The 11,895-nt window shown below is 42.8% G+C and overlaps 1 protein-coding gene across 1 annotated transcript; it reads left to right on the top strand.

Moving 5' to 3' along the window:
* The first annotated feature begins 1,138 nt into the window (after positions 1-1,138).
* On the top strand, positions 1,139-11,225 carry SERTM1 (serine rich and transmembrane domain containing 1). Its single transcript, XM_035900586.1, has 2 exons — positions 1,139-1,228; positions 10,167-11,225. The coding sequence occupies exon 2, from the start codon at positions 10,352-10,354 to the stop codon at positions 10,673-10,675; it is 324 nt and encodes a 107-aa protein (XP_035756479.1). The 5' UTR covers positions 1,139-1,228; positions 10,167-10,351; the 3' UTR covers positions 10,676-11,225.
* Positions 11,226-11,895: the final 670 nt, after the last annotated feature.

The raw sequence follows: 11,895 nt of genomic DNA, 5'->3' as shown, positions 1-11,895 counted from the left end.
AGATTTGCCAGAGAAAAGGTACACGGGGGCTGTTGCATCCCCCTCGCCACCCTAGTACCACCACCTGCCTCAGCCTACGTGCTTCTGGGCAAGGTGACGGGGTGCATGCCCTCGCAATCCAGAGATTGTGCTGGGTCCATCCCGGGGGAGGCCAGCCTCGGGGTTCACCTGCAGCCTCCCACCTCTCCTGCTGCACAGGGAGGTGGTCAGGAAGCTGCCCAACTCCCTTGGGGTGGAACATTATTATAATCAATGCTATCAAAACATTTGGATTTCAACAATGCTGACTTTTAACAGCAGCACTAGATAATTTTCTTTATTGAACTTGCCCAGGCTTAAGCCATAAGTGATTCAGTGATTGAAGGGATGAAAGCGACACAACAATGCATTAACATTCATCCCCAGAGATCTGCTTCTCTAATGCAGTTCAAACCAAATGTGCTGAAAGGGTAGAGCTCTGAGATGTCTAATGATTGTGCAAGCGTCTTTTCTCTCCCAGAGGGCAGGATCTTTTTTTTGAAAGTGGCCCTACTTTTGCTTTAATCTGCATCGTCTGGGATTGTTTCTTCATATACAATCAAGTTAATTTGCTTTATAAAAGACAGTTTGGGGGCCATGTTTTAATTTTAGGTATGGAACGAATGTAGTACACACAAATCTGCTAGCTGTCCTTGTGCATATACAATATTCTGTTTGGGGATTTCAGGTAAGTGATACTAAAGTGCAGATTGTCTGAAATAAGGAGAATAAATAAATGATGTGTAATCCAGAAGGACCTGATCCTGGCAGGAGTCTTTGGGGGATAACGTGAAATAAACTGGAATGCAGATGCAGGGCTCCGGTGCTTAAAGCAGTGCCAAGGGCCAGCAGATTCTCTTGGTCCTGGAGCACTCTGCAAAAGAAGAAGAGAAAGGTGTTATCAAGACGTGGCTATAAAGCAGAGATCAAGAGATAAGCATGGTTTTTTATACTATACATGCAGCGCTGTAACTGGACAGTAGAAGGATGTGGCTAGCAGGAATAAAACACAAGCCAGGATTCCAGCCAGAATTTTCAGCACTTTTCCTCCCTGTTTTTTTATTCATGTAGTTATTACTAAACTCTTCAGCTTTTATTTGCTTTTTTATAGGGACTTTTCTCAGCATGCAGTCCCTTTAGATTTGGGCGTGATAACTAATCACATCCTGCGCATTGGACGTTTGGTCTGCATCCCCATATCTTCCTGCTTGTAAGTATGCTATTAATTCTCTTTGCTTGTTTTTCTCCTACTTTTAAGGAGCAGATTCAATTGACAGGCTCTGGGTCTGATCCCAGGTCATGATGTCTTTGCTTTACATTGATATAAATAACGCTATAATCTGCGTCTCCATGGGAAATATAAGTGATACAAGCATTTGATCCTATCTGAACTAACCTAGGTATCCTTATGGCTCTGAGAGTTTCCTTTTTCCAGCCCCCCACAAAGCCCCCCACAAAATATAACTTGATTTTAACCTGCAACCAAGCCATCTGGGCACTTGTCATCTTAGATTTTGAAAGTCATAAATTTAAATCATATTAAATCATAATAAAAAATGAAATTAGATCATAAATTAAAAGGAAGACTTTGCTTGTGGCAGGAAATAGTTTTTCCTTTTCCTTGTGTGCATTTTTTTATTGAGTCAGTTGGTGACTGATCCTGTTTGCCAGGCAGAGTGGTATAGGGATTCTCCGCTCCTGGAGGGTCCAGCTGTAACAGGAAAAAGAAGCATCCTACTGACTTGTGGCCTTTCAATTGCCAAAGGCTTATGCGCAAGAATAAGAAGTATTAAGGATCCTATTCTTGCTAAACTCCAAGAAAGCAGCCATTCTTTGCCTTTCCTACCTAATCTTTCTACATTTTCAATGGAATAAAATGTTGCTCACTTCTTTTCTGTCTGGAGCTACTAATTTAGTTGCATGATGTTAAATTGCCACATTTTTCCAGTTTAGAGCAAATTGCCTTTCAAGGCTGAAGGGTTCCCTGTATGTAAAGTTCATTCAGTCCTTTGATATGAGCATGCAAACGTATTTTTAATGGCATTAAAAGCTTTGCATTACATGTTGGCTGGAAGGACCATATGCAGTGATATAATGCTATATGCTAAAGGAAATAAATGTAGAAAATTAAGGCGGTGAGGGGGAAGATGAAAGAATTAAACCAGAAGCTCGCTGGCCTTTGTACATATATTGAATTAGTGAAGGTCAGGAGAAACCTTAATCTTTTTAATAGATCTACTGAAAACTTGTCTCCAGCTTTTGGAAGTAATCACTGTGATAAAAGGACTTGGGGGGTGACAGACCTTTAGGGATGAGGAGGTTTCATCCTGGAACTGGCATCACTGTATCGCCTGGGCTCTCTTCTGGGAACCTGCATGATCCTCCTCTGGCTCCTCCTGCCCTGATGCTGAATGAAGGAAGAGAGGTGGTTCTGGTTTGAGGTCATGAGGGGATGATATCATTATCTGCTCACTCCTGGCTTTAACTTTCCAAAAGGGCAAAAGAGAGCAGAGAACACACTTGTGAGTCCTTTCATAGAGATAATCAGTGTCATCTTTAATGAGCACCCTCTGCCTCCCCCCTCCTGCTCAAAACAAAGAGCAATTTTTGCACAGACCCAGATTTTTGCAACTCATCTCCCTTTCCTAGCCATTTCCTAGCCAGATTAATGGCCAGTAATTTCAGTGCCATCTAGGATCTGCTGACCACCAGATCCTCCCCGTCAGGGGATGGTCCCAAGTCATCCCTGGTGGGCCTGTTGCTCCACTACTGTGGGGGTGCTCTGCTTTGGCCCTCATCTCTGTGTCCTGCAGGACACATGTGTGTGCAACTGGATCTGCAGGAGGACAGTGTGTGTAGAGATAACAACGCCTGATGGCCAAAGCTCCTTCTTCCAGGATCCATGGACATATGACATGTGAAGAAAGTACTTTTCTGTCTTACTTTGCCATTGTAAACAGTGCCTTTCCTTTTCATTCACTGTGATAGGGTAATCAGACTACCATGTCTGAGAACAAAGTACCTTTCTTATAACTGTTCCCAGAGAAGAATGAAGGACAGGGATTTTGACCCAGTAACTTGAGGCTGTAGCACAAGAGGGCGATGTGGAAAACCACAGCTGGAGGATCCAATACCACTAGCGGTCAACTGTGGAGTGCGCAAAGAGGAAAAGGTGGCAAGAGGAACTACAGTTGTCATTAAAAACAAAAAAAGGCTCAAAATAGAAGCTGAACAAGAATACTTATTTGAAAGCACAGACTATAAGGCTGATGAATTCTAGCAAGGAGGGAAAGTCAGCGTTTCTCTCAACTGTCAGCTGACAAGCTAAACTGCTTACTATCTGAACCCTTTAGAAATGATATATTGTTGAGATGCCAGACGAATTACTTTAAGCTAATCTGACCAGCACTGCTTTCAGTGTGGCTGCTACATTTTCCAGAATGCAGTTTTTGAAGATGTTATTTAACTAATAAATAGCTAAGTAGTGAATTAAAATTGTTTACAAGACTTTCTTTTTTTTTTTTCAAAAAATAAAAAAAAAATTGTACCCTCTACACTAAGCTGGATGGGCGTGTTGATCTGCTTGAGAGTAGGAGGGCTCTACAGAGAGACCTGGACAGGCTGGATTAATGGGCTGTGGCCAATTGTATGAGGAATAACTAGGCCAAGTGCTGGGTCCTGCACTTGCATGACAACAACCGCATGCAACGCCACAGACTTGGGGATGAGTGGCTGGAGAGCTGCCCAGCAGAGAGGCATCTGGAGGTGCTGGTTGACAGCCAGCTGAATATGAGCTAGCAGTGTGCCCAGGTGGCCAAGAAGGCCAATGGCGTCCTGGCTTGTATCAGAAATAGTGTGGCCAGCAGGAGTAGGGAAGTCATCCTTCACCTTTACTTGCCACTGGTGAGGCTGCACCTCGAATGCTGCGTTCAGTTTTGGGCCCCTCACTACAAGAAAGACATTGAGGTACTGGAGCGTGTCCAGAGAAGGGCAATGAAGCTGGTGAAGGGTGTGGAGCACAAGCCTGATGAGCGGCTAAGGGAACCGGAGTTCTTCATCCTGGAGAAGAGGAGGCTGAGGGGAGACCTTATTGCCCTCTACAACTGCCTGAAAGGTGGCTGTAGCGAGGTGGGTGTTGGTCTCTTCTCCCAAGTAACAAGCAATAGGACAAGGGGGAATGGCCTCAAGTTGCGCCATGGGAGGTTTAGGTTGGACATTAGGAAAAATTTCTTCACTAAAAGTGTTGTCAAGCATTGGAACAGGCTGCCCAGAGAAGTGGTCGAGTCCCCATCCCTGGAGGTATTTTAAAGACAGATAGACAAGGTTCTTAGGACCATGGTTTAGTAGTGGACAGGTTGGACTTGATGATCTTAAAGGTCTTTTCCAACTAAATGATTCTCTGATTCTATGACATGCAAGCTTCTTTGGCCACCCTGACTGGGTGAGCGGGCAACTCCCTGCCCTCCACAAAGCCCTCCATTTTGAAGAAGACAGTAAAAATCTAATCCTTCTGTTGTGCTCATCCTCTGCCTTTCTGTATACATTGGGCTGAAACCAGCCAAAAGGATTTTTAGTTTTTAGGGAAGGCAGGCAGATAGAATTAACAGTGTATTGATGTCTGGTGGGATGAGGGACCTCACTGTTGTAACTATGGTAAAGGCAAATTAAGCTCTCCTCTGTTAGGAGTTGTTTGCAATAAGGGGTTTTTAGAATACCTTCTACCTGTAAAGAAAAAGTTGATGGAAGATTGTGAAAAAAACGTTAGTTTATGTAGCATAAAAATGCTGATTTTCTTTGATGTCAGTATGTCTCTCTGCTTAACCATTTTGAAGCCTGTGAGACAGCCAAGGTATTTCTCAGCTTGTAGTCAGAAAAAGCCAAGAAGAACCAAGTAAGCAAAGTGCTTATCTATGGCTGATAAACTCCCAAGAAAATGAATCCACCAGACTTATCGTTGGTTCCTGTTCCTCAATTTTTAGGGCCTTGGTGGTTGTGAGTATGCTCCATTAAATTATATTTCATTGAGCCTGGAGAAATAGAGTTGTTGCATCAAGATGTGCAGAGAAATACAATGCAGGCAACTGGATGGTAAAAGATTTATGGTATTGGGGCTATGAAAAAGCTCTCTGTTTACTGAATACCATCCTGGAGAGCGCTGCAGTCTCATTTAACATTCACCTTAGGCTGAACTGGGAGATGACTCCTGTCTCAGCTATGCTCAAGATTAAATTACATATGTTACATATAATTTGGCACCCCAGGCATACGCTAACTGATGAGGCCCCTGCTCCTGACCACATTTCCATTTTCTGAAAAAAATAGGCTTTATGACAGGTGCCATCAAAGAGGCAAACAGGTGATAGCTTTGGCATGGCTACCCAGGCATGATACTGCATGGTACCCAGGATTTACCTCTTGCATAGAGATGGCTTGCTTAATCCCTTACCTACCCAGTTTGTCCTGCTTTTGGTGAACACCAATTTGCCTATCTCCCAGTTACCATGGCATAAAAGAAAAGTGGAAAAACTCCAGCTGAGCATGCCTACAGCATCTACCAGGTAGCCCTACCCTTGGAATAAGAGTGGTTGTCCTCACCTGTGAAAGGTGATTTATACCAAGGACATGAATGGAGGAGCAATGCACAGCTGGAAGAAAATACTTAAATGGTGGATCTAGTTGGAAAGTAAGGATGTACAAATGACACCATGGGTCAAGCAGAGCCTTTCCTTGTGTGGCAGCCCTCATATTTGGGGACTAAAGTAGCAGACCAAGGTTTTGCGCTCTTGTACATCTAAAACCAGCAGAGCGCGGAGGTGAAGTCTGTGCCTTCTTGGTACAGGGAGTTGTTTTACTGAAATGCATGAATCTAAGCAGTTTGCCCATCGGAGCAGGAAGGCTGTGTAACAGTAATAGCAGTGGGAAAACTCAGCTGATGTTGGAAAGGCAGAGTATGACCTGGGATTTTCAGTGGTGGGGCTGGACTCGATGACTCAGGGAGCCTCCTCAAGCCATGCATCACCATCCTGGGATTGCAGAGGTGCCTCTGAGAAAGTAATCCAGACTCACCTACACCACACAATCTGAGTCCCTCAGCAGCCAAGTCCCAGTTCACCTGTCCCGGGAGCTTTCAGGACTCGTTATTCAGGGAGCCTTCTGTCAGAGCTCCTCTCCATCTCCAGTCGTTCAGCAATAGCACTTTCAATAACATCTTTGCCTTAAACCAAAACAGCTTTCCAACAATAGATGAGGCAAAAGTAGGGACCACTACAGAATTTGAAAACTTTAGTTCCTTAGTTGTATTTCCTGATGGGTTTATGGCTCTCAGAAAGATGACAGGTTTATTGCAGTCAGCCACTTCCATTTTTACTATTATACTTCGAAGTCGGTGAAAAAAATCCCAGTCATTTTTTTGGGGACCAGGTTTGGGCTTTATGTTTTGGTATTGTTCTATTTAGTTTTCAGAAACGCACAAACCCAATTACCAAACAAGAAGGGGAAGCTGTCATCTGGCTTTTTGGGGGATTGTGCCTTTGGGAGGATTAGGGTAAGAGAGACAAATGGTTATGCCACTTACCTTCTTTTCCCAGCAGTAGCAGGGACCTGAGCTGAAGCGGTAGCTGTGGTGCACTAAATAAAACTGCTTGTGGGTCCCCCTCTTGAAGGCTGGGAGGTCCGATTTGTGCCGTGGCAGAACTTCATGCAGCCTTAGGACTGTGCAGCTGTACATCAGTCCAGAAGAGTATTTCTGTGCTGGCCCACATCTCTGGCTGAGCCGGACTGGCTGCTCTCCATCAGGATTGCAATGCTGGAACAGCACCAGGGAACATCGTCAGGGATCAGCATCAGATCCATTTTATTTCCCTAGACTTTTTGTACCTTTCCTGTGAATACTACTCAGATGTCAGGACCAGATATGTTCACACTCCGTAGGATTTTGCTGCTTTACTCCAACAGGGTACAGATGGTTGGTAAAAATCCTTTTAGATTGAGTAGGACCTTACACTTTAGGTCCATGTTTCTAAATGTGTGATTAAAACAGCACAGATTTTTTTTTTCCCTCCTGAAATATTACCCAAAGAGCCACTTTAGCTGAAGCTGTGTTTTATGGTGAGATTCATTTACACATCACATTACTACACAGTGTGAGTGAGGCAACTAGGATCTGGGCCATAGTCATTTGGAATCAGAGTTTACAGTGCCTCTGATCTGACTACAAAATACTCAGTTAAAAATAGCCCAATTGACATCGTAAGACCTATAAAGGCTCTGATCTAGCAAAGCACTCACATCTCTGCTTAACTGTGAGGTGCTGATTAGTCCTATTTAAGACCATAAATTTTCCACTAACTTCAAAGTAGGTTCCCTGCCAAAGTTCTTCCTTGTACCAGGGCCAAAACTGTTAATGGTAAAAGTAGAACATAGTGGATTTCAAATTTGTGAAGAATTTAAAGGCTTTTAACTTCTGCCATGTTAAAGAATTTATGTGAAGTAATTCCTTAAGTTATTATAAAGAAATTCAATTAATAATGGATCTGCTTTTCATTATGGTGAGTAATCAAGGATAAACATCTTCTATATCAAAGCTCATCTGTTAAAAAGGATAAATTAGCTATAACACACTTAACTACTTCCAGAACATGAAATGAACACATATTGTTCCATTAGTTAATTTTGGATCACTAAATTACAGACAGTTCAAAAGGAGTATAATCTCATAAGGATCTCTTTTTGTTCAGTCTGTTGTGACTTACTTCACAAGGCCCAATGAACACTGTTGCTTGTGGGGCTAAATACTATTAGGGTTATAAAATGGCTTAGTTTAGTATATTTAAGCATTAGTATGAGTTATTTACCACAAGGGTAAGAATATTTTTATCTGGTATTTGCAGATGCAGTTTTGTACTCCTGCATATCTCGTAGGCTATCGGGATGCTTGATTAAGACTACCAAAAGCTCTGCAATAAAACAATAAATGCAATAAATAAACAGTAAAACAACATCTGGAATGTAACCTTTTATCCATGAAAACATGGATGTGTATGTACTGGTAAATTAATCCAGGCCAGGGCATAGGCCTGGCATCATCTCTCCCATTGAACGAGCAAGCACACCTCCTGGCATGCTTTTGGCCAGCTAGCACCTTCCGGGCAATGCCTGGACATATTTGGGGTTAGGGTTGGCCATCGTTCATTCCCGAAGGCAGCTGTGATTTGGCCATCCTGTCTGTGGGGATACAAGGGAGTTAAGCCCTCTTGATGCAGCATGCCACACAGGTTGTCCCTGAGACCAGAGAATAGCCTTGACCTGTTTTATGTAGCAGTATAGATGTAGTTCTGAGGTATAGAAAATAAAATAGGGTTTAAAAATGTAGAATTAGGTTCTACTTACTGCTTAATGTAGTCCTTGTTTACTCAGGCATTCAGGGCTTTTTACGGCAGATAGCATAACCTCCTAAATTTAGTTTACAGTGCAAAAGTGCAGTGGGTAACTCTGCAAATAAATTCAGTAACTGCAAAGGAAACGTCTTAGCATTTTCAGTGGGTGTCTCCAAGGCTTCTGTGTTCTCAGAGAAGAAACAGCACCAGCGGAAAAGTACCTTATCCTTAAGCACCTTTAGTTCAGGTTGGGGCTTCTGTGGTCACACCTAGTGTCAAAAAGTGTCAGCCTCTTGCAAAAAGAGGCGCTTTACTAAGGCAGCAGAGGTAGCATGATTAAAAAATTATAAGGCCCAACATTGCCGGGGTCAGTGCTGGAACACTTTCATGGAAACTCAGAGAGATACTTGGGCAGCTGTGTCACACACAGGGGAGACTCCAGACCATTGCATCATTACTTTAAGGGCCTGATTCTGTTCCTCTGGCTGATGCTGACAGTGTTTGCTCTTTCTGTCGCCATCAAAATCAGTGGGATTTTCCTCCAAGCCTCTAACTGTGAATTAGAGATAATTGTATTGAACTGGGACCACCGGACGAGGCCGAAAACAAGGTCAAGATGACAGGGACTACACTGGGAACGTGGTTCTGTATGGATATTGTCTTCCTAGCAGGAGGAATGCTCGATGCCTTTCCCTGTAGTGCCTGAGTATTTGCAGTAAGAGCTTGACTATGGATGGATGGATAGAAAGATTGCATGTGGATGACTATATGCAGAAAATTAACTTCATTTCCTACGCTCTTGGACCTTGCGTTATCTGTTTTGTATCACAATAAAGGCACTGGGTTACGCCATGTATTTCAGCTACAGCACGTCAACTTTGTACAAGCAACTCCCCATCACCAAGCCTTCTCTTACGCTTCCAGAGTGCTCCTGGGGACTGACTACATCAGTTTAAAGAAAAGCAGCCTAGCATCCCCTGGTCTGCTCGTCCTGTGCTACTCTGACCTTTGCCAGCACCCAGGCTCTCGGATTCCAACACAAAGTGGCTGGAGGCAAAGCTTTCTCAAAGATGGGATCTCTTCTTGTTAGCGTTCACTGCCCTTAGATAGTCCCCTCACGTTTGCTGAGCTGCCAGGGCTGCCTGCTCCCTTGGGACTGTGCTTGTAGGTGTCAGAAGCTTGCAGCACTTCACTGAAACGCGCTCGCCATTGAGATCCCCTTGGCAGCATTAGGGCAAGATGCGTTTTGGTCTTTGAAACAATTTGATCCATTGCATAAATACATAGTAAGAAAGCAGTTCTGGCAGTTTTTCTCATTCTGAGTACCTCTGGCAAGGCAGTATGGAGTACGTGGCTAACAGTAGTGGATGTGTCATCCAGTGCGGTGTTGAGAGGCCTTCCTCTAGGTTGGGGGGGGCTGAAGTCTTGAGAGGGATTTTTTGTTCCTTGACTAGCTTTTATCCACAAGACAAGTTTGGATTCTGGTATGTCTGTTCCATATAAAGTACATTTTTGATTGTGCCATTCCTCAGTTAAACAAGACATGGTGGGGAAGGGTCAATTTTAATTCGTTGATGGGTAGGATTTCTCCTAATCCCAGCATTTTGGAAAATAGAGATATAAAGATAGTTGTTAGCTAACCCTTTAACAATTGCAGCTTAGTGCTAAGAAATAATAACTTGTAACTCTGAAGAACTAGATTGTCTCAGGCTCACATTAAATCACATTATCTGCTAGTAAATTAATCTTGCTTTTTTTTTTCATTTCTTGCAGTTCTGAAGGATCCAATCTTACATTGTCCTGGGCTTGAGCAGTAAAGGATAAATTTGATCACTGGGTGACTTGTCATCTCTTCGTTGTGATGGAAAAATGGTCGCCTAAAATAAACCCTTTGTTATGCTGCTAAAACTGCCTTTGAATCCAAGATCTGTGGTGATTTTTAAAACACAAACCCAAAAATGTCAGAACCCGACCCTTCATCTGGATTTGTAGGAAACATGGAAAATGGGACTTTTCTGGAGCTGTATCCCACATCCCTTTCAACTTCAGTGGATTCATCGCCGGGCCGTTTATCCAATGTCTATGTCTATGTTTCGATATTCCTTAGTCTCTTAGCTTTTCTCCTTTTGCTATTGATCATTGCACTTCAGCGGCTGAAAAATATAATTTCTTCCAGTTCCTCCTACCCAGAATATAACAGTGATGCTGGAAGTTCTTTCACTAATTTAGAGGTTTGTAGTATTTCTTCCCAGCACTCTGCTCTCTCAAACCTTTCCTCATGAAACTAAATGAAAGGAAACACACGGGGAATGGAGGAGCTTTGTCTAGTTTCTTGGGGAGGTAGTGCATGCAACATTTGCCTTAGAAGACTATTATGAAGAGGTGGCTTTTAAAGTTTCCTTAGTTGTTTTTTTTTTTTTCTTTCCTTTTCTAGTCTTCATTTCCCCTTTTACTAATGTTCCTTTTCATTTTGGACAGTGGATAATGACACTTAATCATCGTTTCATGCCTGTAATAGTGATGCTGTCTTTTTCTCACATGTACACGGTGTTCATTAAGAGCATCCCTGCCAAATTGTAATATGGTTCTAACTGGATGTGTCATTTCTCTGCTCTAGTTGTGACCCCTTCCCTGGTTTTGTATCTGTAATATGCTGACTGCTTTTCTTTTTTTTTTAGTTAGATAAAAGACTTCTGGATGAAATCCCTATTGCAAAACTATCAAGAATCAGCTTAAATTATAAATTTAGTCCTTGGGACAATTGAAAGTTGTTTGTATAGTTTTTTTTTTTATTTTTCACGTCTTTTCTGGTATTTATTGATGTTCATAAAACACAACTAAAATCCATTTCTTGAAGAATGTTACTTCTGTTTATTTGTACTTGCAACTTGTTCTGTATAAAGTCTCTGTATTTCAGGTTTTGAATCTCTTTGGTTAACTTAGTAAAGTGACTCCAATAACGATGCTCACTGCTGAACGTGTGGAGGTATTTTTAGACCCCGTTCCATCTAATTTGCCTAGTGACTTGTTCCTCCAGGGGGCATCTTTTGCTACTGAATCCTATATATCACACAGTTCCTTTGCATCCTTCACTGGTGCATTGGGTCGAGCTGCGTAGTGCTGTGCTTTCTGTCGGTCAGTAGAAAGGTGTCGATAACGCACCAGGGCTGTGTCTCCAACATTCCACCACCACCACCAGTGGGCTGGGAGGGGGCAAGATCTTGGGAAGGGGCAGAGCCAACACACCTGACCCAAACCGACCAAAGGGATATTCCATACCATATGACATCGGCTCAGAGATAAAAACTAAGGGAAAAGGAGGAAGAAGCAGGGGGGCATTCGTCTTTTATGATGTTTTGTCTTCCAGAGCAAGCGCTATGTGTACTGAAGCCCTGCTTCCTGGGAAGTGGCTGCTAATGGGAAGTAGAGAATAAAATCTTGTTTTCCTTTTGCTACCGTGCACAGCCTTTGCTTTTTCTTTTATTAAACTGCCTCTATCTTG

The sequence above is a fragment of the Egretta garzetta genome, unplaced genomic scaffold (genome assembly GCF_000687185.1).
Source record: "Egretta garzetta isolate BGI_Z169 unplaced genomic scaffold, ASM68718v1 scaffold40, whole genome shotgun sequence".
Lineage (NCBI taxonomy): Eukaryota > Metazoa > Chordata > Aves > Pelecaniformes > Ardeidae > Egretta > Egretta garzetta.
This window is presented reverse-complemented; position numbering and strand designations above follow the sequence as displayed.

Bases quoted from the DNA above. Each gene is read 5' to 3' on its own strand.
- SERTM1 (XM_035900586.1), top strand. From the start codon at position 10,352: ATGTCAGAACCCGACCCTTCATCTGGATTTGTAGGAAACATGGAAAAT.